Raw genomic sequence first — 22,719 nt, 5'->3', positions numbered from 1 at the left:
CCGGCACCTACGCGCCTCCTCCCCCACCACCTCCATAGTTGCCGCCGTTGCGGTACGACTGGCCATAACGGTTGGCCATTGTGTAATTCGAGGATCCTAGGCTGCTGGCTACCGAGTTCGAGCGTTCTTCATTATCGGATCATTCTCTGGTGATGGGGTCAAGTCGAGCTGCGTGGTGAGGCCGGCGCCTCCGAGTTCCTGAGTATGGTGATGTGTGAAGTCGTCGGAGCTCTTGTTGATGGTCGTTGGTATTCTCTGCTGCCGTCTGGCCCCTGTCAAGCAATGCACCTCCCCCAGCTGCGGGAATGCAGGCGGGGATCCACTCGCGAGGGGTACCTGTTCAACAAGGTACTTGGTATCTGCCATTAGATCGCTTTGTTTAATAGATGCCCTGTAATAATGTCATGAGTTTGAATCCATAGAATCTCTATTCTTGAACAGTCATTCGGTACAATTATTTCGTGATTTGGCTTGCTGTATACCAACCTTCAAGCTGTAAGCTATTCCCTGATATGCCTGCAAGGTACAGTGGATTGCTGTTTCCTTGGGCTGGGGCCAGCAGCCAAGCTATCTCGGATTTACACTCATTCATCCCGCCCTCAAACCCGTTTGCATCTTGAGAGGCTTTCTCTCAAGTTAACAATTTTTAACACTATCATTTTAAGGTGCTGGGTTGTAGATGACATCAGTAGCACGACATATCCCTAGTTTGACCAGCCACTCATCAAACACCTCTCCCCAAAATGGCACAAAACAGCAATGTAGCTCGATTCCCCATCGATGTCATCCGCCTCACAGCAGCCACCACACAAGCACCCGTTAAGAGACCCAGAGTAAGACCGACGACCACTCACCCCTTCACACTATAAACATACTAACTTCTCGACCAGGAATTCACCTGCTTCTCCTACGACAAGAACCACAACCTCCGCCTCGACGACTCCTCTATCAAATGGTACTACCCACCTCAACCCCCCGCCCTCCCCGCCAACCTCTCCGCCGGCTTCGACAATTTCGACAAGCACGACAGCCAAGACGAGCACCTCGACAGCCTCCTCACAGCCATCGCCCACTACGAGCAGCAAACCAACCAGCCCATCGACGCCAAGTTCGTCACGTGGCGAGGCATGATGACCAAATTCCTGATCGCTCCCTATCCGTATGACGACGACGACGGCTTCGAAATGAACGCCACGCTCTTCCAAGACTGCATCTTCATCGAAGAGAACTGGGTTTTTGCTGCCGAAAAGAAAGCCAAGCAGAATTCAGGGTGGAAAGGTCCAATATCACAGGAAGAAATGACGTTTTGGGGTTACAAGTTTGAGACGCTGGCTACGATACCGCGGCCGTGGGCGGAGACGTCCAGGGAGGTGATTGAGAATAGGGGCGACGAGGTGGTGAGCAACAAGGAACAGTATTGCTCTGTTGTGAGGTCAGAGATAGGGGGGAAGGTTCTCTGTTTTGGGGGGGAGGTGGATGCTATATGGGATATGAAGCCAAAGGAGCCGGGGGCTAAGATCAACTGGGTTGAGCTGAAGACGTCCAAAGTCATCCAGAGCCCGAGGGATAAGTTCCAATTCAACAAGAAGCTGATGAAGTTTTGGGCACAGTCGTTTTTGCTGGGGGTGCCGAAGATTGTTGTTGGTTGGAGGGATAAGAAGGGGATGTTGGTTTCGTGCGAAGAGTATGAGACGAAGGAGATTGATGAGAGGGTGAGGAGGGAGAGGGATGGCGGGCAGTGGCCGTGGATGCCGTGGGTGTGCGTCAATTTTGCGTCGGAGATATTGGATTGTAAGTTGTCCATCTTTGTTGTTGAAAGAACCTTCACAGAGCGCCCTTATTTTCTTACTGCCCCCCTCCCTACCTATCTACTTACCCTTCCCATAATATAGTAAAAGGCCTTGAAAGAAAATTAATAAGCCTTTGAATTATCTCTAAAGGCCGTTAGTTATCTTTTAAGGCTCTCTCTTGTTTTTTTGTTTTTGGTGACATTTCAACTGACTGGTGATGTCAATAGGGATCCAACAAGTAATCAAGGCCGACCCTCAACAGTCAGGAGTGTGGAGGATTCGATTCGATGCGAAGTCAAAGGTTGTCGAGTTGTTCAAGGTCGAAGAGACGGGTCATGGAAGAATTTTAACGGATGAGTTTGTGAACTGGAGGACAAGACTTGCGTCAAGTAATCAGCTTCAAGATGGGTAGGCAGTGATGGAAACTTGAACGAAAAAAAGAAACAGTTTGATGGCAGCGCCGCGGACGATAGACCAGAAGGTAGGGGGGGGGGACCATTAAGGTGTGGGTTGAAACGTATTTGTTTATGTAGCGTATCAACATCATTGTACTAGGCATGAAATGAAGATGTGTTTGAAATGTGATTATTTGGAGCTATGTTTGATGGTTGAGCCGGGCTGAAGTGGACTTTGTTGAGTTGGCTGATGGTGCACCATAGACAGCATAAGGAAGGCTCAACAGCTGTAAGTGCTATGTCTTGTTTACTTGGTGATGGGGTCGACAACAGGTTGCTACGGTACCTGATGGCGCATTGAATCATGTGCGTTCTGGCAGTCTGAGTGAATACCACTGGCCCTCAACAGTTAGATGTGGCGATCTGAGCATCGGGCTGTGTGGAAGGCGAACTTTTCTATTTATGTGGTCTGCCTCGGGACCTGGGCTGTAGATCTTTTTGGATCTGGTGATGGATGACAAAATATGGGGTTGGTGTTCAACGCTGGCCGGCCGGACAACAAGGTCCGAACGTCCGTAAAAATGTGCACTCGTAGCAAGATAGTCTGAGGGGCGTGACATTAAAAGTGATAGCATCATAATGCTACCTCTGTACCAAAAAAGTTTGGTACCCGGTGATTTGGGGTTTCCTATCTGGATGTCTTGGTTGTTTCCGAATGAAAGGAAGATCGCCATTGGGCATCACTTACACCTCACATGCACCTTGTATAAAAAGTACGACAGCCTGTGGGCGGTGCAATTTATTCGGGACATGGAAGAGCTTATTGCCACAGGGTATTCCTGTAGTCACACACACGGCCAGTTAATCAGGTAACTATCGACAGGTTGTGAAGCTTGTTTTTTTGCTTGTCACGCTTGTGGAAGAAGGGGGATCAGCAGTGAGGAAGATGCGGGGTAGGGTCGAGATTAGTGGTTGTCAGCGGCGGGCAGTGAACGTGGTTGATTGATATGGTTGCTTGCTTTGGGGCCCGGCCGGTGTTGCTGGCCATGTGGTCCATCCGATGATGGATTCTGTGCCTGTGTGTTTGTTGTGCTGCAGATGCTGTGGTGTTGTCAGTGTCAGTCTTAGTGTAAGTGCGTGCTGGTCGGCTGGTGAGATGAGGCGAAAGAGATCAGATCGCTGTTCAGCTGAATACGGCGGGGTCTTTTGCGGTTGCTAGTGTCTAGTTGCAGTGTGCTTATGCAGGTTGGACTATGAATATCACGAGAAGATTTTAGTCGGGATAGCTAGCCAACGTGGATTCGTAACGGCAAGACACAGAGGCTGAAACAGCAGGTGGGTGTTGTTGTTGTCGTCTGATAAGGAGTGTTGGCGCATCCAGTGGGAGGTCCTGGTGTAAGCCACCCGCTCTGTTCTGTGCTGCATGAGAGGGAGATCGAGAGTTGCAGATGCAGAGATACCGGTACACGGCACACAAAGAGTCCTTTTGCTTGGATATATTTGGAGGGTGAGTTATGTATGTTTAACGGAGTGTGCTACGGGGTAGCAAGGAGTTGTTTATAAGGGGCCAGAACGTCGGCTAGTTCCTTGGGAGAACCCACTGGCATATCGAAATGAAACGGACTGGTAAAACAGAACCGAACCGTTGACTCCTGAAAGAAGCGTGAGAAGTTCCCCCAAACACGGTCGCAAAAAGCTTGAAATTAGCAGCGTTCAAAAAAATAAAATAAAAAAAAGGGTGACATTCCGTTCGGCAGGTGAGTGCTCGCTCTGGCGAAATCTTTCATGCCACGATGCCATGGCCTGTCCCTGATCTTGCATTGCACGCCCGGCGTGGTGTCTGGAGCGAAATGAGCCAATCAAACAGCACGGCCCTTACACGGTGAACCCCGAGGGTGGGTAAGGCAGGAGGCAGTGGTGGGGCAAATGGCCCCTTTCCATTTAATGGGCTGCGGGAAAGGCATCCTTCCACCCTCACCGTTTTGAAGCGCTTACATTGGTCAACTTTCCTCTCCTTCCATGCACGGAGCAAAGCTTGGAACATCATTGATCGTTGCACCGAGAGTGAAATTGCAAACCACTTCTTGTTTTCTTGCTGCTTGCCCGCTCCTTCTCTTCCTACCGCACGCAGTCCGACACCTACATCATCGGGCAACGTCTCTCTCTCTCTCGGACACGCACCACTCGTTTGCAGGTCCATTTTAGCTCGAGCGCCTTCGTTGTTGATTTTCGGTTGACGGGTTCCCCTTAACTGGGCATGACGTGACAGCCAGTAGCCAGTACGTACCGTCTGCGCCGGGGCACGTTTTAGTCTGCCCGACCAAAATAGGAGACACTCGGTTTTTGACCGACACTCGCAGCACAGAAAGAACAGTGAACACTGAACACTGAACACAGCACAAGCAACACAAGCGCTACGCCGCCGCGACCCGGAACCAAACACCAACACGATCGCTTGACTAAAAGGGGGAACATACAAAAGTGTCGACGACATTGTCGCTGAGGACGCTTCCTGCTGCGACAACTCTACGTCGACGCGCATCCAATCGTTTTAGACGCGGATTTCGTTCTCAACCGCCAGCAGTCGCATCGCGCTGTCCTCCCTCGCTCGCATTCCGGTCTTGTCCCTGCTTTAACACACCACACCGACAAAACCCCTTTACGAATTTCCCCTTTCTCGCTATTGCCCAGATGGCTTCGTATGTGTGCACACTCTGAATAGTGACAACTGGCGAATGCTAATGCCCTGACTACAGATTCGGCAGTTTCTTCCGCTCTATGTGGCACGATATCACCAGCTATGACCGACGTCAGCGCAATTCCCAGTCAATCCCTTCACCGACTCATACTAACTGATTATGCAGATTCCTCATTTGACTCTCCGCAAAGGACAGGGCGCCATGTTCCTCTCCATGGCCGTAATGGCCTCACTTCGATAGCAACCGCCTCCGATTCTCGCAACGACATTTCCTCCCCTTACCACGACGAATCCACCCGCCCTTCGGCGCACTTTGATGCCGCCTATGCCCCCAACACTCCCGGTCTTCCGATGAGCCCCAGTGGGAGGCCATATTCGCCCGGCATGAGGTCCATCAACACGCGGGCATCCGTCCCACCCGATGCTTTCGACATGCAGAGCCCCACCGGGTCGATTCCGATGCAGTCTTTCCAGGATGGCCAGCCGCCCGCGCCACCGATCCACAACTCGTGGAATCGGATCGACGCCTGGGCCGAGGAGCACTACATGGAACTTTGGGATCAGCTCTGCGAAGGCGCCACTAACAACGATTTGAACGATCTCGAGCACCAGCTCGACTGCTCCCTTCCTCAGGACGTCCGCGAGTCCCTGATGATCCACGATGGCCAAGAAAGAGGCGGCAACCCCACGGGCATCATTTTTGGGTCCATGCTTTTGGACTGCGAAGAGATTGTTCAGGAGTGGGAGAACTGGGTAAAGGTCAACCAAGAATTCCTGCTCGAGGCGACATTCCCCAGGCCCGCTGTGCCTTCCAAGATTCTGGGAGGAAGCAGCCACGCTTCGACTTCGGCGGCCTCGTCCAGCTCGGCCCCCGTTTCGCCCCAGAATGGCAACTGGAGACAAGAACTGCTCGCTCGTCAGGACAGTGTCCCCGCCGGTGCCATCCAGAAGGTGTATGCGCACCCCGCGTGGATTCCTCTTGTTCGCGATTGGGGTGGAAACAACTTGGCTGTTGACTTGGCGCCTGGACCCAAGGGTACCTGGGGCCAGGTTATTCTGTTTGGTCGCGACTACGACACCAAGTACGTAGTCGCGAAGTCGTGGGCTCATTTAGTGGCTACTGTTGCGGACGATCTTGGCAGCGGCAGATGGTTCATCGATGATGATTCGGGCGAGCTTAAGCTGCGCGAGTTTAAGAGTGCCCGCGTTGAGCCCGGTTATTTCGACATTTTGAGGTGGAGGTGTGACCAGAAGTATGGTCGTACCGCCAACAAGCGCAGGTCGATGGCTCCTCCAAGGGGTGCAACCAGTGCGCCCACTTCGCCCTATGCCAACGCGGCTGATTCCAACGCTGAGCCTCGTGGTCGGTCGCTCCAGAGGTTGAGCCAGATTTCTCCCATGCCCAGCCCAATTCGGCCAGGTGTTGGAAAGGCGAGCCCATTGGCGAGAGTGGCCGAGGAGGTTCCCTTGACATCGGCGACGAACAGTATCAAGGTGCCGGAGAAGTTGGTTGAGGTCGACACCCCAAGACACAGCGGAGAGGAGAACAAAGAAAGTGCCCCGAGGTTAGCTGCCCTTGCTGCAAATGGCGAGGTCAGCCCTCCTCCCGAGGTCACCATCACTGAGCCTTCTCAGACAAATGGCACGTCATCAGCGCCTGGCAGCAAACGAAGCAGCAAGCAGGCCACCGTTGTTGAGGTGGAAGAGACGACACTGAAGACCATTGAGATCTAGAGCTGCAGGGGCGTGATGACTAGTTTCCCAAGGGAACACACTGCGCTCCTGCTGGCTTAAGGAGCCGATAATTCTTTTTTTTTAACAAATGGGGACACAACGAAAGCAATTAACGGCGTTCTGGTGGCTTCTTTTTTTCTGTCATCACCCATGACCTCACAATTGGTGGAAAAGCTTGTTGTCTTGTCTGGGGGTTTTCTCTCTCATTGGGGCGTTTAAAGTTCTCTTCGGTTTATCGCGATCAACCAATCGCTGCTTTCTTTTTTCCAAGGGAAGGCCATATTTTACTTTTTGTACCATATACACATGGCGAGCCTGTTTTTCTTGCGGGTTGGGGATGGATGGATGTAGGCATTGCTTTGTCTAGGCCATTTCTGAAGACAGAAGATGCATGGATGGAATGGACATGAAGGGTTGATGGAAGTGTATAATAGGGGGTTGTAGAAGAGATGTGTGAGGGAGGTGGAGGTGTTGTAGTTGGAGCGATGGCAGCAGAGAGCGTGGCATGCATGGTATTCACTGGGTTTCTGGTTTGCAGAGGAAGCAGATATTTGACGGTTAGTGATAATTGTGAAGAGTATCCATCAACTGTTTTGTGGGCTGCGAAGTAGTTGTGAAAAGTGTTGGTGAGGGTAGGGGTAATCACGTGCTAGTTTCAGCCTTTGCCAAGAAGGGATTGGTCTGGTTGGTTGGTGGGTCATGTCAGGTTCCCCCAGCCTTCCGCTTGGGACCAACTCCAAACGTCATGCGTGCCTGCTTGCGTTGCACGCCTGCCGTCTACGTTCATAAGCTTCCACACCCACAACACTGCGATTCGCGGCGACAACGACGACAGGTTTTGATATCGCGATTGATTGCGGCTGAGAATACGAGAAGTATTCCAATCTTGTGACAGATAGCGATACCGCTGATCAACTCGATTGCGATACCGAAACCGGGGCCAGTCGTCACTGAGCTACGGTTGCAACATTTACGAGCTCTACCTCTAACAGCCCCGAACTATTCAACTCCGAGCAAGGGGAAACACATCACATAAAATACCATCATCATGTCCTCCGAAGAGCGCCTCTTCCGCTTTAGCAAGCCAGCATGGCTCTCCAGCGTCCAAGCCCGTAACGCTGGCGTGTACCTGGCCGGCGGTCTCGTACGTTTCCCCCCTCCTTCCTCTCACTCCTCCTCTTACCCAACACTTCTCTTACTCGAATGTCTGTGTGTCAAAGTTCTCCCTAGCATTCTACATCCTCCTCGACTCGGCCGTCTGGTCGGCCTCGCCCCGCAACGCCTCCCCCCTACACGTCAACTTTGTCGACTGGCTGCCGTTCGTCTTTTCCTCCCTGGGGATGCTGATCATCAACTCGGTCGAGAAATCCCGGCTGGCGTCGGATAGTTTCTCTTATTCCGGGTCGGGGGTGGCGTGGAAGGCGAGGGTGGTGCTGTTTCTGGGTTTCGCGGCGCTGGCGGGCGGGATGGCGGGCGGGGTTACGGTTTTTGTGCTCAAGTTTGTCGTGCCGGGGGTGGGGATGCCGGCGTTGGGGATGGGGGTTGAGAATGTGGTTGCCAATGCGCTGGTGGGGGTTAGCACGGTTGTTTTGTGGGTGAGTCAGAATATGGAGGATGAGTATGCTTATAATTTGGCGCTTTGAATGGGAGAGGAGGGGTGGGGAAGAATGCGGGGGGGACGCTGAGTTGCAGATGGTGGGAAGCGGAGCGAAGAGGTTTAAGGAAGGGTATGGCTGGATTTTGGGGGAGATGGCAGAGGCGCAACGGGTTTAGGTATAATGTGGATTATGATCTATCTGTTTTTGGTTCGAGGCACGGGTGGTAGTCATACCTATAGGTTGCTTGGGGATTTATGCTATTGGCTTTTGAGGTCTCTGATTTCGATATGAGCTTTTGAGCGGTTGGGAGGTCGAACGCTGTTTGAAAGATCGTTAAAGTGGGATAAATCAACAACCGTCATTGACATCCAGGCAAGTGCTGTTCTGTCAGCGCCGATACTCCACGTCTCATAATACTTAATTAAGTAGGTACACTTCCCACTGCATTCTATGGACGAGACAGTTGGTTAAGTCTGATGGGAATGATGACGGGTCAAGAAGGGATCTGTGGTTTTGGTCATGTTGAGCCCCCCTTTTTTTTATTGGGGGGGGGGGTGGGGGGGTTCAATTTGAAGACTCCTGGTAGATTATTGTTACTTGTTTTTGACTTTCTTCAACTTCTTTGTTACCTTCTTCGACTTTTCTACGACATTTCTACCATTATTCGACGTTTTTTCAACCACCTTGTTTCTCGACATCGCGCTACCTCTCTGATTTAGGTGTTGAGCTTTGGTGAGTGGTCTTCGAGTGGCCGATAGTGGGTCTGACATTGAAGTAGCTATGTTGCACTCATGAGAGATGAAGCTTTGCTGAGTGATTATTTGGCTGTGGGCGTTGTATCGGCTGTGGCAACATCTGAAGGAAGGGGCTACTTATTTTACGGGTTGCTGTATATCCGTAATGGGATGGTGATCTATTATCTCCGTTGCTTGCTCGATATCATGGGGTTAGGAGATAGGGGGGGTTCATTTACTTGGAAAAGAGCTGCTGATTGAAGACGTTGATCTCTTTTGCCACATTTTATATCCTCCAAGCTGGTGTCAATAACATTGTTAGATGGTAGCTATCTACGTATGAGGATGATGATATGTGCTGAAAACGATGTCTAGATATGCTTGTTTCCCCAAAAGATCAAGCATGGCCTTCTAAATTACTGAGAGCTTGATGGCCATGGCAAATGTGGTGGTTAAGGTTATGTCCTGATATCAGATTTCAAGGCGTGCAGTACGTTGTGAGAAAGAGGAGCAGTTACAACCTAGGGTCCCGTCAGAGACATGGCAAAGACACGGGAAACCAGGAGAAACAAGCCACATCACTCGGCCCTTCTCGGGCATCAAGTGCCGAGTATATTTAGACCTTCAAAACGAGAACCCCGAGACAACATCATGACAAATGCTCCCATGGACGTCGTCAACGGGTGATGGCCACTGGCTGCTTGACGCTGCAGATGCCTTGAGACGGATCAATCAAGGGCCTGTTTCGCTGCATGCAACATCACTCATGTCCATGCCCGAGTCCGCGAGAGCTCCCCTAGAAAGAAACGTCTGCATACCGGGGCTTGTCTTGCAGCTGAGCTCTATGGACTGCCGGGACGTCTGGGACCTACAACGCCGTCATCCCGCAGCTCAGCGACATGCACGGTGACTGAGGTTGCACAATAGCAGAAACATGCTCTCAAAAGACCAGTCTCAACCACAGGGCAGGGCTCAGAAGGGCCCAGATTCTTTCTTGGGTTTCTTCTTTTATCACATTCCAAGTGATGAGGCGGCCAAGAGGCTGAACTCGAACCTGCAACGCCAATTTGATCGCCTTTCATGCAGATGCTGGTGCGTGATATGACTTTGTTTTTCAGGGAATATTTGACAGTTCATCGAGGAGCATCAAGCAGCTGAGTCAAGGTGTGGCAGGATGTCGGCTGCACGTCGACAGAAGCGGACCACCCAAGATGTATGCGGGTCTCAGAAGCAGTTTACCGGTTTGGACAGGCTGCCGGCGGCGAATCAACAAGACAATGAGGGAGTCTTGGAAGAGATAAGAGTCGTTCGAGACCGGGGAGGTAGGAAATACCGCACCGGTTTCCCAGTGATGTGATCCCTTCGGTTGTTGAATCGTGGATGAGCTCGGAAATATTCCCATGCGCCCCTGGGAAGCATTGAGTTATGGCACAGCAGAGAACAAGCCATGGGAAGCTACCCCGCGATCTGGAATCTCTTTTGAGCTTTTCTTGTGCTGTCCCCAATGAATGCTGTTGGTTCTATCGGCCCGGAAGATGGAATCTCATCATTCTCCACTCGGGCATCTGATGGCTCCAGCAAGTTAGCCCAAGCTCCTGGTCTGAAAGATCAAATCATAAACCACCATGCCGAAGCAACTTCTAAGAGCTCGGTTTCAAACAAGCCGGGCGCCCGTGGCCTTGTTGGGAATTGGGATCATGGTAACGGTACAATCAGTTCAGCGATGGCCCAACAAATACAGACCAGAGGATTGCTGCATCATGCAGACCCTCCGAGCTCCCACCTTCATCACCTTTTGGGAAGAGCAACTTCAACATCTGGCAGACAGCTGGCTCTGGTTCCTGTATCGATATTCCATAGCTTGGCATACACAGTGACTGAGGGCAAGCACAGACCATATCATGATCAGCACCAAGGTTGGCTCAGACCAGAGCTGGTCAGTGCGTCCCTGCCTTACCAGGATGATGCGATCTCGGTCTGGCTAGCTTGGAGATCGGCTCACCGACCACCACCAACCGTCGCTAGCTCGTCGTGCTGCCTCATCAAGGCCAACATGCAGCAGCCGTCAGTCGACAGTAATTAAACCACAGCAGCTTGAAATCACATGGCTCAGACAGCAACAACATCGTCGACGGGTAATTTTCCTCGCTTCCATGCAATCGATTTGACAGCTCCGTCTTCAGAGTGCCGCAAGTGCCAAAAGATGCTCACGAACCCCCTCAGCACGGCGAATACCGAAGCGTTGCTGAACGGTGGCATCTGCTTGCTATAATTGGCAAGTCACCTTTCCTCTGGCGGATGAATCTGGCCCGCCGTTTGGGCCTCACTTCCCACGCCCAGCGCTGGCACAGACGGGCGCTATCTCACGAACCCATCACGCCGGGAGTCAGCCGCTGAAGCTTGGGTGATTTCCGAGGAACGCCAGCTGGCCAGGGTACGGGTACGGAACAGCAGAGTTACAAAAGGCGCGCTGTCCTCCGTCAGGTGATCATGTATAGCTGCTCTAGGCCTCTAGCATCTCATCGAAATGTCAGAGAGGGGGGAGTCATTCTCCGGACGACCTGACTAGCTTTTTGCCATGCTTTGCTGTGCCCAAGGGCGTGTAACGAGCAATCGCGCCACAAATGGTGCCTGACATCACGAAAAACTACACGATCGAACTGCCCGCCGGTTTCACGACCGCACCGAGAATCTCACAAGAGGTCTCGGGGGTTTATGGCCCTGGCACGTCTGCGTACATACACATACGGTACCTGGCCGATATCCAAATCGAATCTGGCAGGCGACTAACAAACCTGGAACCCCTGGATTGGCAATTGCGTCTTGATGCCATGGGATGTCAGTGGACGGCGGTTGTCACTTTGACCCGGAGCTAGCCACAGGGTCAACAAGTCCCAGTGCTACTCCGTACTATCCCATCCGTCCCAGTTGCCCCCCCTATCTTTTTTCTGCTCTGCAGATGATCAAAAAAAAGTTGGTGTCTGCCAACAGACGGCCAGCCACGATCTACCTGGTCGAGCCAAATGATTAGCGCGATTCAACCGGTCATGGGACCTCGTTTGCACCCAAAAGGCGCTTTGCTGATCCACCTCCCTCCTGCGCAGGTCGCATTGGAAGAGCGCCGGAAAGCCAGCAACGGACAGAGACCGCAACACGGCTGGACACAACCGCAACGATGGAATCGGCGTCAGGCATCATCATAACCATGCAAGACTAGACACCAAACGATTGGACCTCTCTAGAGCATGGATGCATGTGAATATCGGCTCACGATACCGCCCAATCGGAGCCTGCTGCCAAACCGAACAAGGGTTTCAAGAGTGGAAGCTCGACGCCGACAAGCAATATTGACTGTTTGAGAAACGCACTGCGGTGCCTAGATCTCGGTATATTCGACGCTGAAATATCTTATTAGTGCTGTATCACTGCGCTTTCGGAGCACGGAACACTTGATCTGGCAGTGCGTGTTGTATCATTGTGTATTACCTGTTTGGGATCTGTATGGGCACGAAACGACAAGCTTCGTCAACCCCTCTCTGCCTCTACTTTTGCACCACCAGGGGAGGAAAGCAAAGGCCAGATATATCTCGACAACAGCTCAACGTCAGTTGGCGTAGGCTTCGACTTTTCGTTTCTGGCCAGTTTGTTGCCCTGAGGGCTCTAAATTGCTGCTTCTATAATCCTATTTCGGACTCACTGTCTACAGCGGTGTACATAGCTATTATGTGCCCCTCCATCCACACTGCCCTGTTGCTTGTGGTGGTGAGCTTCATCATGTTTGCCCCGCACAAGCCATATGCACCAGTCCCAATTGGCAAGTCTTCCACCCGTCATATCGGCGTTTCAACTCGGGTGCCGTGTTACTCGGGTCGCCTGTCTATCCTCAGGAAGCTATTCTATGACAGCTGCAGCTAAATGGGCCCAAGAAGGCGTGTCATCGACCTGGACCGTCCTCGATCTGCCTGACAAGCTTGCTCGCATAAAGAAGTCGTGATAACCAGCAGTGACTGAGCGACACGTTGATCCCCTCGTCTGGCGGCGGAGGCAATAATGAGGAGTTCGCTTTACACGCATCGGATTTATGCGAGAAGCCGTCAGTCCTCTTAGGCGATGCTCTTAATACCGGGAGTGCTTCTGCAATTTGAATTACGCAGTAAATTAACCCAGAGAGACCGCTCACTCACTGGCACCATGACTCTCCAACGGCTCCCTCTGTTTACTATGACGACCAGAGACACCGACTCAGGAATATTAGCGTAGGTGTAACAGTGCCCAAACGGGCGAGCTGGCTCAACTGGTACTGCACACCCCAAGACCCCGGGTTGATTGTGAGACGACAGAACACCAGGTATTGCCTCTCTCCCGCTGTCTGTCTCACATCTCGGGGACTCCTTCAACAGACACAATCCACTCGGCCCTCAACCGTGGCGGCGGGTTCGTGACGAACTGTGGTTGTCAGAGAACAAAGCACTGCGAAGCCCCACCTCGAATCTGATCTGGACATTGGGAGAGGGGGCATCTAGAAGAACCCACCCTGTCTGTCTCTGCCTGTGTCCAATCTGGCACTCATACACCTTTCAGACAGGCAGGGCTATCTTTTTGAAAAGTAGTCAGCCACTAGAAACAAAATGACGATTTGTGTTGATTCGGTGATTGAGCTCATACCTTATTAACTTCTCTATTTTAAACTTCGCCTGCCGAGTGTGTTTAGCGCCGGCTTTCCGTCTCAAAAATGGGCACATGAGCAACGGCCCCAGTCTGGCGGGATCTGGTGAACAAAAGGCCAGAAGCGGCCGCATCACATTGTGTCTGTTGATTCTGTTCCAGTTTACGCTTTTTCTGATTTGATCGGCGTCTCCCGGCCTCATCTCCTCCTCCCTTGGCCCATCCCGTGCCATTGGAACCACGCCAGCGACACCAGAGGGGCTGCTCTCCTGGATAAAAGCAACCCGGGGACCCGTTGAGGTGCATAGGAAAACCGAAATTCCGGTAAATACGCGGCGTCTTTCATCCCGGTACCTTACCGCGCATACACACACACATACATGCTCGTTCAACAAGTGGAAGCCAAACACCATAGAAGCGAAGAAGGAGACGGGACCGCTATCGTATTTTGGGAAACAGGAAGCGGACAACGAAGAGCTCCACCATCCGCCGCTCCGAATCAACGTCAGGCAGGCTATTGTGTTCCTGGGACTCGGCCGGCGAGAGCACACTCCCATTCGTCTTCCAGTCACCGGCGTGCCTGAGGCTATTTCCGGTGCCCGCTGCGGTTTCTGTCTGCCAACCTGAGAGGTCACGTCACAACACATCCCATTCTCAGGCTACTGTGCAGTATCCTGCACCTGGAAAGCTTTTTGACCCGTACCTCGAACCCTTTTTCCCTTCCCTTTTTTTTTCCACATCACACGGTACCTTCCTACAGACCTTACGTCCAACTTACGGCGTGTCCTGCGTCAGGCTACCTTACCCTACTTTATTACCAACCAAGCAGAGCAGCAGACACGGCCACCAAGCCAGACCAGACCACCTTTATCCTGTCATTTCCCCGAGTTGCATCGATTTGGATCACCTCCTTTTATTTTCTTTCCTCTACGACTGAGGTGCCCACAGTCTGGACTCTGTATTTCCATTTCACACAGCCAGATCTGTTTTTAGATCCATCTTCCTAGGTCTGGAGGCTTGCGGCTTGCACCGCCTTACAAGACACCAAGGTCTCCCAGTATCTGGCCAACCGCACAACGCCCAAATAAATCCCATCCACCAGACCAGCGCAACCGCCCTGCCGGCCGACTCCCTCGACTTTGGAGCTAAAGCCACAAGTGACGACGGCCCGGAGCGAACCCCTCACCACCGAACACAGCACCACACTTTCCGCTGCCAATTCCTCCAACCGACCACCGGTCCCTCGCATCCGCACGCTGCAGAAGACTCTGGTCGCAGACCGAGCGCACTGTAAGTGTAAATACCTTCACTTTTACTTTTTACAGTTGTCCCGTTTCATCCTCTTCCAACCTTGGGCCCTTTCACCGAGAGGTCCTAAAAGGCTCACCTGCCTTTGCAACCCTGCCGTTTCCCTTGCCCCAACCCCTCATTAGGCCTCCTCTGGTTGGCTGCGTCCATGGTGCAGCGCGCCAAGCCGTAGGCCATCTGACCTCACTAGACGTGCAAGAGAGAAAGTTGCATACGATGATGTGTGGTCGACTGAAGCAGCTGTCTGCTTCAGGCTCCCCCTGTTTGTTCTTTTATTCTTTTCTTTTTTTTTGTTTTGTCTTTTCTTTTCTTTGATAGTGTTGGATGTCCCATTGTCTCGGGCATTTGCAAAGTTGCAGCTTTCTTCACTCGACACTGCTGCTGCCGCTTCGACCAAGAGCACCTTGGAAAGCTTCGAGTCCTTGCGTCGTCTTGGGTCCCCCTCGGAGCCACTTGACCTGGCCCGGGCGCACTGCAGCAGGACACGCTAGGCTACCCTTGTGCTTGGTCGCCACCGCAGTGCCCTGTCGTTCCCCGCCGTCATTTCACTTAGCTAGTGCGCCCGCCCCTCCAAAACCTCACGTCCATTGACCTCTGAAATTCAACCTACCTTCCCGTAACCCTCTCCTGTTGTCGTCCTCTTCCTTCAACGCCTTAGTATTCTGTCTCCACCTCCGCATCAACCATCAACCTCGTCATCTCGTGCAGTTTGTCGCCAGCTTCGCGTGGCTGTTCTTTTTTGATCTCGAGCGCTCCGTCTAACAGCCGTCAAGAAACAACCCGATACCTAGTTCGACCTGACCCAAGTCCCTAACGACCCAAGCCCGTCTGCGCGATTCCCCCCGTTGCATCGGGTCCCGATTTCCTCCCCTCTTTCCATCGACGGGTAGATTCCTTCCGTCGAAACACAAGCCACGCTCCCAAACAGTCGGCATCACCGGTCACGAAACTTTGCTCTGCAAAACTGCGAGTTTACACAAGTTCGTCTTGTAACTGCCAATCCCTGGCGTCAGATGCCCCTCGAGGTTTCGACCAACCCATCTTGTAAGCCGGTCCCTGTCTCCTCTGCCCCTCAACTGCCATGACAACCCAATACTCCTGGCTGTTCCCAACACTTGCCAACCATGATGCTGCGACGTGTGCTTACGCGTTTAATAGACATCACCATCTCCGTACAGTAGTAACCGCTTTACCAACATTTAACCTTGCGTGTGATATAAGACCTCCCTAGCGCGTTTTAAAGCAACCATACCTGTCGGCGACCTTTTTCCCCGCCAGTGACCCGAGTATAGTACGATCCTCCACACCAACCCCGACGTGGCTTTGAGATCTTCACCATGGCGTCGAATCGTCCGGCAGCGTTCAACAATCTGCGGATGGGAGAAGTGATCCGTGAGAAAGTGCAGGATGGCATCACGGGCGAGACGAGAGACTTGACTTACACCCAGTGCAAGATTGTTGGCAACGGTTCCTTTGGTGTCGTCTTTCAAACTAAGTTGTCTCCCTCGAACGAAGATGCAGCCATCAAGCGTGTCTTGCAGGACAAAAGATTCAAGGTTGGTTGTGTGCTATGGCTGGGTTGTATGATTAATGGCTAACATGTTGTAGAACCGTGAGCTGCAAATCATGCGGATCGTGAGACACCCCAACATCGTGCAGCTCAAGGCCTTTTACTACTCTAATGGCGAGCGCGTAAGTCCTTTAGTAATACCTCATTGGAAAACAGATTGCTTACATCCCCAATAGAAGGATGAGGTTTACCTCAACTTGGTCCAGGAGTTCGTGCCAGAAACCGTGTACCGCGCCTCCCGTTTCTTCAACAAAATGAAGACTACTATGCCCATCCTTGAGGTGAAGCTGTACATCTACCAGCTTTTCCGGGCTCTTGCATACATTCACTCTCAAGGCATCTGCCATCGCGACATCAAGCCCCAAAACCTTCTCCTCGACCCTAGCACCGGCATCTTGAAGCTCTGTGATTTCGGCAGTGCCAAGATTCTGGTGGAAAACGAACCAAACGTGTCTTACATTTGCTCCAGATACTACCGCGCACCTGAATTGATCTTTGGTGCTACCAACTATACAACCAAGATTGGTGAGTGGACTTGTCAACAATGGAAGATTGTTGCTAACTGACGTGAACAGACGTTTGGTCAACAGGCTGCGTCATGGCAGAACTGATGCTTGGTCAGCCTCTCTTCCCCGGTGAATCGGGTATCGATCAGCTCGTCGAAATTATCAAGGTGCTGGGGACACCCACCCGCGAGCAAATTCGAACTATGAACCCGAACTACATGGAGCACAAGTTTCCTCAGATCAAGCCCCATCCTTTCAACAAGGTGTTCCGCAAGGCCGACCAACCCGCCATCGACCTGATTAGCAAGTTGCTGGAGTACACACCCACCGAGCGTCTGTCGGCCATCGACGCGATGGTGCAGCCCTTCTTTGATGACCTCAGGGATCCCAACACCCGCTTTCCCGATTCGAGGCACCAGACGGGCCAGCTCAAGGACCTTCCTCCGCTCTTTGACTTCACCCGCCATGGTACGTGTCACCAGACTCTGTGTTGATTTTGAACCAAACTTGCTAACAGAATCGTTTTCTGCAGAGCTGTCGATCGCCCCTCACCTCAACCACAAGCTTGTGCCACCTCACATGAGGTCCATCCTTGCGGCCCAAGGGCTCGACATCGACAACTTCGTTCCCATGAACAAATCGGAAATGATGGCCAAACTGGACTGAAAAGCTGGCCAGCGAGACGGAAAAAAGTTCTGTGTCGATTCGCGACCGTGAGAGCTGATCGTGTGTGGACACTTCGAGCTGTACTTTGACAGCAAAGTATCGTATACGGCCCAGCAAGGAGACAGCGGCTTTGGGTCGCTTCCCGTTCATGATCTATGACGAGGAAATGCCATGAGATACCCCGAGGAGCCATGAGTGTTGATGGAATTTAACGAGACGACGAGACTCGATTCCGGAAGGTTCCATCGATCCCAAAGTAGTGTCGAGAAGTGGCAGGATAGAGCGCGGAAATAGCAGGAGTTTGGGGCGGCTGGTATGCCCACGAGCATTCGTCCTCTGAAGACAACAGCGCGCAATAAGGCTATAGCAGGAAGGGAGGGAGAGGGGAGAGGGGGCGTGCTGAGGGAAAAAACACCAACCGGGCCACGTTTTTTAGATTCCGTTTCTGCATGACCTAGATGGCTTTTGCTTTATTTCGTGCCCCAAATATCTGGAGAAAGGCTTCTTTTATTCTTGTTCCTTGGGTGGTATTTCCACTGTATTCTCCGCTGGAATCACTTGCGTTGTTTTGTTATCTGTGCGGCCTCCCTGTCCTCGCCCCATCGTCCCTGTTTTTGATGTTGTTAGTAGGAAGGCGAATGATTCATGATGAGTGGGAGCGAATGGAATTATATGATTTGTCTTGTCATGTACTCCCAGCTGAAGAACCTAGTGGGCTGGCCTGCCTGCACTGGCTATCTTGGTTTGAGACTCTCAAACAGGAGCAATGGTAGTTTTGGAATGGGTAGCACGAGACGGCCATCGAGTTCAGCGCAATTCAACTTTTGGTTTGGGATGAGAGTGAGAAGGAGTTGGGACGGACGGTAAAGATATCATGTGGCGGGGAGCACCTGGATGGCATGGGGTGGGCGTTTTTGCCTGGGAGAGATGAGAAAAACGGAAAAGATTATCAGAGCAGGTTTGAGACAGGCCTACATGAAGAAGGCGATGTTGTTGGATTCTGTGGTTGTTCTTGTGCTTTTATCAAGGTTTTCGTTTACTTTCAGATTCAAAATATTTTCATGGCATGGCTTTGAATTGATGAGGTCTTGACACTCATGTATGGATTGATAAAGTGAGGTAATCTTCTACCAACTATGGAGATGGGTGAGAACGATGAATTACTATGTTCCAGTGTTACTGAGGTTATTCAAAGTGTAGAGAGAAAAGCCAAACACTGCATAATAACAGACAAACAACGTCGTCGTCGTGAATTTTGCTCCAACAAACACCCGTGACTTATACCAGCCTGTAAAGCCTCATTTTCAAGGCAACCACCACTCCCTACCGACCGGGATCACTTGCATCACTAGCTCCTTCCCCCGGTGGGTGGCCCCACAAAAACTTTCTCTCCAGTCCAGTCCCCACTTATTTCACGCTTTCCTCTGTCGCGCTTGGCACTGGCAACTTGAACCTTGTCAGCCTTTTGTTGCTGCTGTCTTCCTTCTCAACTTTTATTGTTTCAGAGAGAGCAACGAAAGGAAACAAGAGTTTCCGGATTTGCGCCAATCAAAACCAATCATCAATTGCGCTCTCGGGCTTGGATTGGCAGAATCATCTGGTTTGAGAGTGAAATCTATCAAAAATTGCGAGAGGTAGATTTCTCTTGCGACGACAACACCAAACCGGGAAAAAGAAAATAAAACTATCCAACGGGAGAGGAACAGCAGCATCGCATCCCATCAGTTGCGCAATAGCAAATCCAAACCATGGCCGACTACGACAGGAGAGGAGGAGGAGGAGGAGGTAGAGGTGGTGGCGGCGGTGGGTATAACCGGAAACGTCGTTATAGAGGTATGTTTGTCCCTTTTTCATCATCATCATCATCATCATCATCATCATCACCACTGACTGACACAATCTGGGTTAGATGACAATGAAGACGACAACCACTACCGCGGCAACAACTCCCGCCGCCGCTACGACGCGCCCCCCCACGTCCGCCTCCGCAAGCAGCTCATCGCCATTGCCGAGAACCCCATGATCGAGCGCCACGATGAGATTTCCCAGATTGCGAACCTGTTCACCGACAACTGGGACGATGACGTCTTGCTCAGAGGCAACTTCACCGACTTGGTCCTCCAGTTGTGCGTGGAGCAGCCTCTCAAAACCCCCTTTTTGGCGGGCGTGTTGATGGTGGTCAACACCAACAAGCCCGAGGCGATGGATCTTTTACTCGAAAAAGCGGCGAGGTTGATCGAGGACAAGCTTCGGGAGGGGGGGTGGAGGGATGTGAAGCTGTACCTGAAGCTGGTGGGGTGTCTGCAGGGCGTGTTGGAAGGGGAAGGGGTTTTTGGTGTGTTGGGGGAGCTTTTTGAACGGGCGGTTGGGTTGCAGACGGCGAGCAGTGAGGATACGATCGGCACAGAGATTGTCAAGATCATTCTCTTGACGCTTCCGTATGTGATGGCTGCTGGGTCGCCGGAGCAGGTGCAGCAGGAGTGGCAGCAGAAAGCGGCGGATTTGCTGGAGAATACGGCCATCATTGCGAGCGAGCCGCATCCGCTGCAGGCCGTGATTGAGCCTTATCATCCCGAGGCTGGGGAGGAAAACCCGGCGCAGTCGCAGAGTTTGATTTCGCTTTTGCAGGCGCAGCTGCAGGCTGAGGCGGCTCAGGGTTGGGCGTTGAGCTGCTTGCCGAGACCGTGGCAGTTCCCTGTCGGCGAGGTTGAGACGGTGGCCAAGCTGGCCAGTGCGAAGAAGCACGTTTTGCCGAATATCGTTATTCCCAAGACGGTGGTCAGAGGGCCGAGGCCGTTGTTCCCAGAGGTGTATATCTCTGTTTATGGGCAGCAAGAAGTCGAGTCGGTGCCCCCTCCTACCAGCCTGGCGTCGTCGCTCATCAGAGATGCACTGCTTGATACTATCAATGTTTTGCACTTTAATCGCAACGCCACAGCAAGACAGCTTATTGAGGTGGATTGCTACTTTGCGCCGAGGACTTTTGCTCTGAGAGGCACGCCGTTCGATAGGCTTCGGGATATCGAGAAGTCAAAGTCTACCTGGAAGCCCGAAGATGTGGCTGTTGATGCCGTGTTTACCCAGCTTTTCCTCTTGCCTAACCCAGAGCACAAGTTGGTTTACTACCACTCTGTGCTTACGGAGGCTTGCAAGCTGGCGCCTGCTGCTATAGCGCCCAGCTTGGGCCGTGCCATTCGTTACCTTTACAGAAACGCGCCGCGGATGGATCTGGAGCTGGCGTACCGGTTCATGGACTGGTTCTCGCATCATTTGTCCAACTTTGGTTTCACGTGGAAGTGGACCGAGTGGGTGGACGATGTTGAGCTGAGCGGCTTGCACCCGCGCAAGGCGTTTATTGTTGGCTCGATCGACAAGGAGATTCGGTTGAGTTTTGCGCAGAGGATCAAGAATACGCTTCCGGAGCCGTATCAGAAGTTGATTGGGCCCGAGAAGGAGAAGGATGTGCCCGATTTCAAGTTTGCCAACGATGGTTGGTTTTTCCCCCTTTTCTTTATCATTTCGAGTGTCAGTGACTAACACAGCAATTAGACACCCCCTTTGCCGCCGAAGGCCGTGAAATCGCCGCGCTCCTCAAACGCAAGGCCCCCGACGAGGAAATCGACGCCGTTATCCAGCGGATTCAGTCTCAGGCCATCGACCGCGACCTCGACGCCTTGGTGGCCAGCACGGACGTCTTTGTCACTTGCGTGCTCTACGTAGGCAGCAAGTCGCTCTCCCACGTCCTGGCAGCGATAGAGCGCACCAAGGACCGGTTGGCGGACGCTGGCGCGGCGAGCGACGCGTCGAGGACGCAGATCATCGAGGCGGTGATGACGTATTGGAGCGTGCACCCCGGTGTTGCGCTGAGCATCGTGGAGAAGCTCCTGAACTACTCCATCCTGACCCCGCTGACGGTGATCAACTGGGCTCTGAACGTCCAGGCTGGCAAGACGCGCGGTGAGGCGCTCGCGTGGGCTCACATGTACGAATTGGTCTTCAACACTGTCATCAAGGTTACCGGCCGGGTGAGGCAGCTGGTTGTCAAGGCCAGCCAGCCGGATGAGATGGTGGATGACGAGACGAGGGATAACGAGGTGAGGAACATGAGGGAGCTGTTTAGGGCTATTGAGGACAGCTTGGGGGCTTGGGCTGGCGGGACGAAGGATGAGATGCTTGAGAGTAATGCTCGTGGGGAAGAGGACGGGTTGGTCAGGAGGTGGGGGACGAGGTGGCTGAGGGTGTTTAAGCGGAGGCAGGCGATTGAGGAGGCGTTTTTGGTCGAGGCGGTGAGGGAGCGGGAGAGGAGGGAGGAGGTGAGGAAGGAGTGGGAGGTTGTTGAGCGGCAGAGGAGGGAGGAGAGGGAGAGGAAGGAGGCGGAGGAGAAGGAGAGGAATGGGGCGAATGGGGCCGAGGAGAAGAAGAAGGAGAATGGGGTGGAGGGTGAGGTTAATATTATTGAGTAGTAGGTTGGTTGCTGGTTTTGAGTTTGGGGGTTAGTGAAAAGAAAGGGGCGTTGATTTATTTGATTTTCCCCGGATGACAGCGGGTTCTTTGCGGTTTAATCGTAGGTCAAATAGGGGGCAAAATGGCCCAACTCACTAAAAGGTAAAAGGGGGTCAATTTTTGGTTGCTGTAGGAAGTGTAGTTTGTATCAATAGAATTATCTGACACTACCGCCATTGCCTTCTACCTTGTGTTCCAGATCCTCACCATTCGTGTTCTTGCATCATGTATTCTCATCATATTATGTACACTGTTCTCTGCTTCTCTAAAAATACACTACCTACTTATGTGAACGGGGTATCAAGGCTTCACCACGGTTCCTTTCTCTACTGTTTTTTTTTTCGTTCAATTCCCATAGAATAAACGCCCAAAATTCTCATCGACAGTTTTACCCCCCGGGATCTCGCCCATGATGGTTCTGCCTCGATGGTTCTGCCCTCAATGATTCTACCCATCAGGAGGGGGAGCACCATATCCAGGAGGCGGAGCACCTCCCGATGGCGGCATGCACCCTTGCGAAGGAGCCGGACCGTTGCAGTCATCGGGAGGGTG

General features: G+C 52.3%; 5 protein-coding genes across 5 annotated transcripts; all 5 read left to right on the top strand.

Annotated features, from left to right (window-relative positions):
* Positions 1-743: 743 nt before the first annotated feature.
* PODANS_2_10940 (uncharacterized protein) lies at positions 744-2,202 on the top strand (the record flags this gene model as incomplete). Its single annotated transcript, XM_001911871.1, has 3 exons — positions 744-833; positions 891-1,808; positions 2,053-2,202. The coding sequence occupies 3 exons, from the start codon at positions 744-746 to the stop codon at positions 2,200-2,202; spliced, it is 1,158 nt and encodes a 385-aa protein (XP_001911906.1).
* A 2,674-nt stretch (positions 2,203-4,876) lies between these two features.
* On the top strand, positions 4,877-6,617 carry PODANS_2_10930 (uncharacterized protein; the record flags this gene model as incomplete). The annotated part of the gene is made up of 3 exons (XM_001911870.1): positions 4,877-4,884; positions 4,942-4,994; positions 5,050-6,617. The coding sequence occupies 3 exons, from the start codon at positions 4,877-4,879 to the stop codon at positions 6,615-6,617; spliced, it is 1,629 nt and encodes a 542-aa protein (XP_001911905.1).
* A 1,048-nt stretch (positions 6,618-7,665) lies between these two features.
* PODANS_2_10920 (uncharacterized protein) lies at positions 7,666-8,260 on the top strand (the record flags this gene model as incomplete). Its single annotated transcript, XM_001911869.1, has 2 exons — positions 7,666-7,761; positions 7,838-8,260. 2 exons carry the CDS (start codon positions 7,666-7,668, stop codon positions 8,258-8,260), a joined length of 519 nt encoding a protein of 172 aa, XP_001911904.1.
* A 7,999-nt stretch (positions 8,261-16,259) lies between these two features.
* Positions 16,260-17,664, top strand: PODANS_2_10910 (uncharacterized protein; the record flags this gene model as incomplete). The annotated part of the gene is made up of 5 exons (XM_001911868.1): positions 16,260-16,478; positions 16,531-16,614; positions 16,669-17,017; positions 17,083-17,466; positions 17,531-17,664. The coding sequence occupies 5 exons, from the start codon at positions 16,260-16,262 to the stop codon at positions 17,662-17,664; spliced, it is 1,170 nt and encodes a 389-aa protein (XP_001911903.1).
* A 1,920-nt stretch (positions 17,665-19,584) lies between these two features.
* On the top strand, positions 19,585-22,127 carry PODANS_2_10900 (uncharacterized protein; the record flags this gene model as incomplete). The annotated part of the gene is made up of 2 exons (XM_001911867.1): positions 19,585-21,154; positions 21,214-22,127. Coding segments are annotated over 2 exons (2,484 nt in total), but the record flags the coding sequence as incomplete, so codon positions are not given.
* Positions 22,128-22,719: the final 592 nt, after the last annotated feature.

This window comes from Podospora anserina, chromosome 2 (assembly GCF_000226545.1).
Source record: "Podospora anserina S mat+ genomic DNA chromosome 2, supercontig 2".
Lineage (NCBI taxonomy): Eukaryota > Fungi > Ascomycota > Sordariomycetes > Sordariales > Podosporaceae > Podospora > Podospora anserina.
The sequence above is the reverse complement of the archived record's forward strand: the minus strand, read 5'-3'. Positions and strand labels throughout refer to the sequence as shown.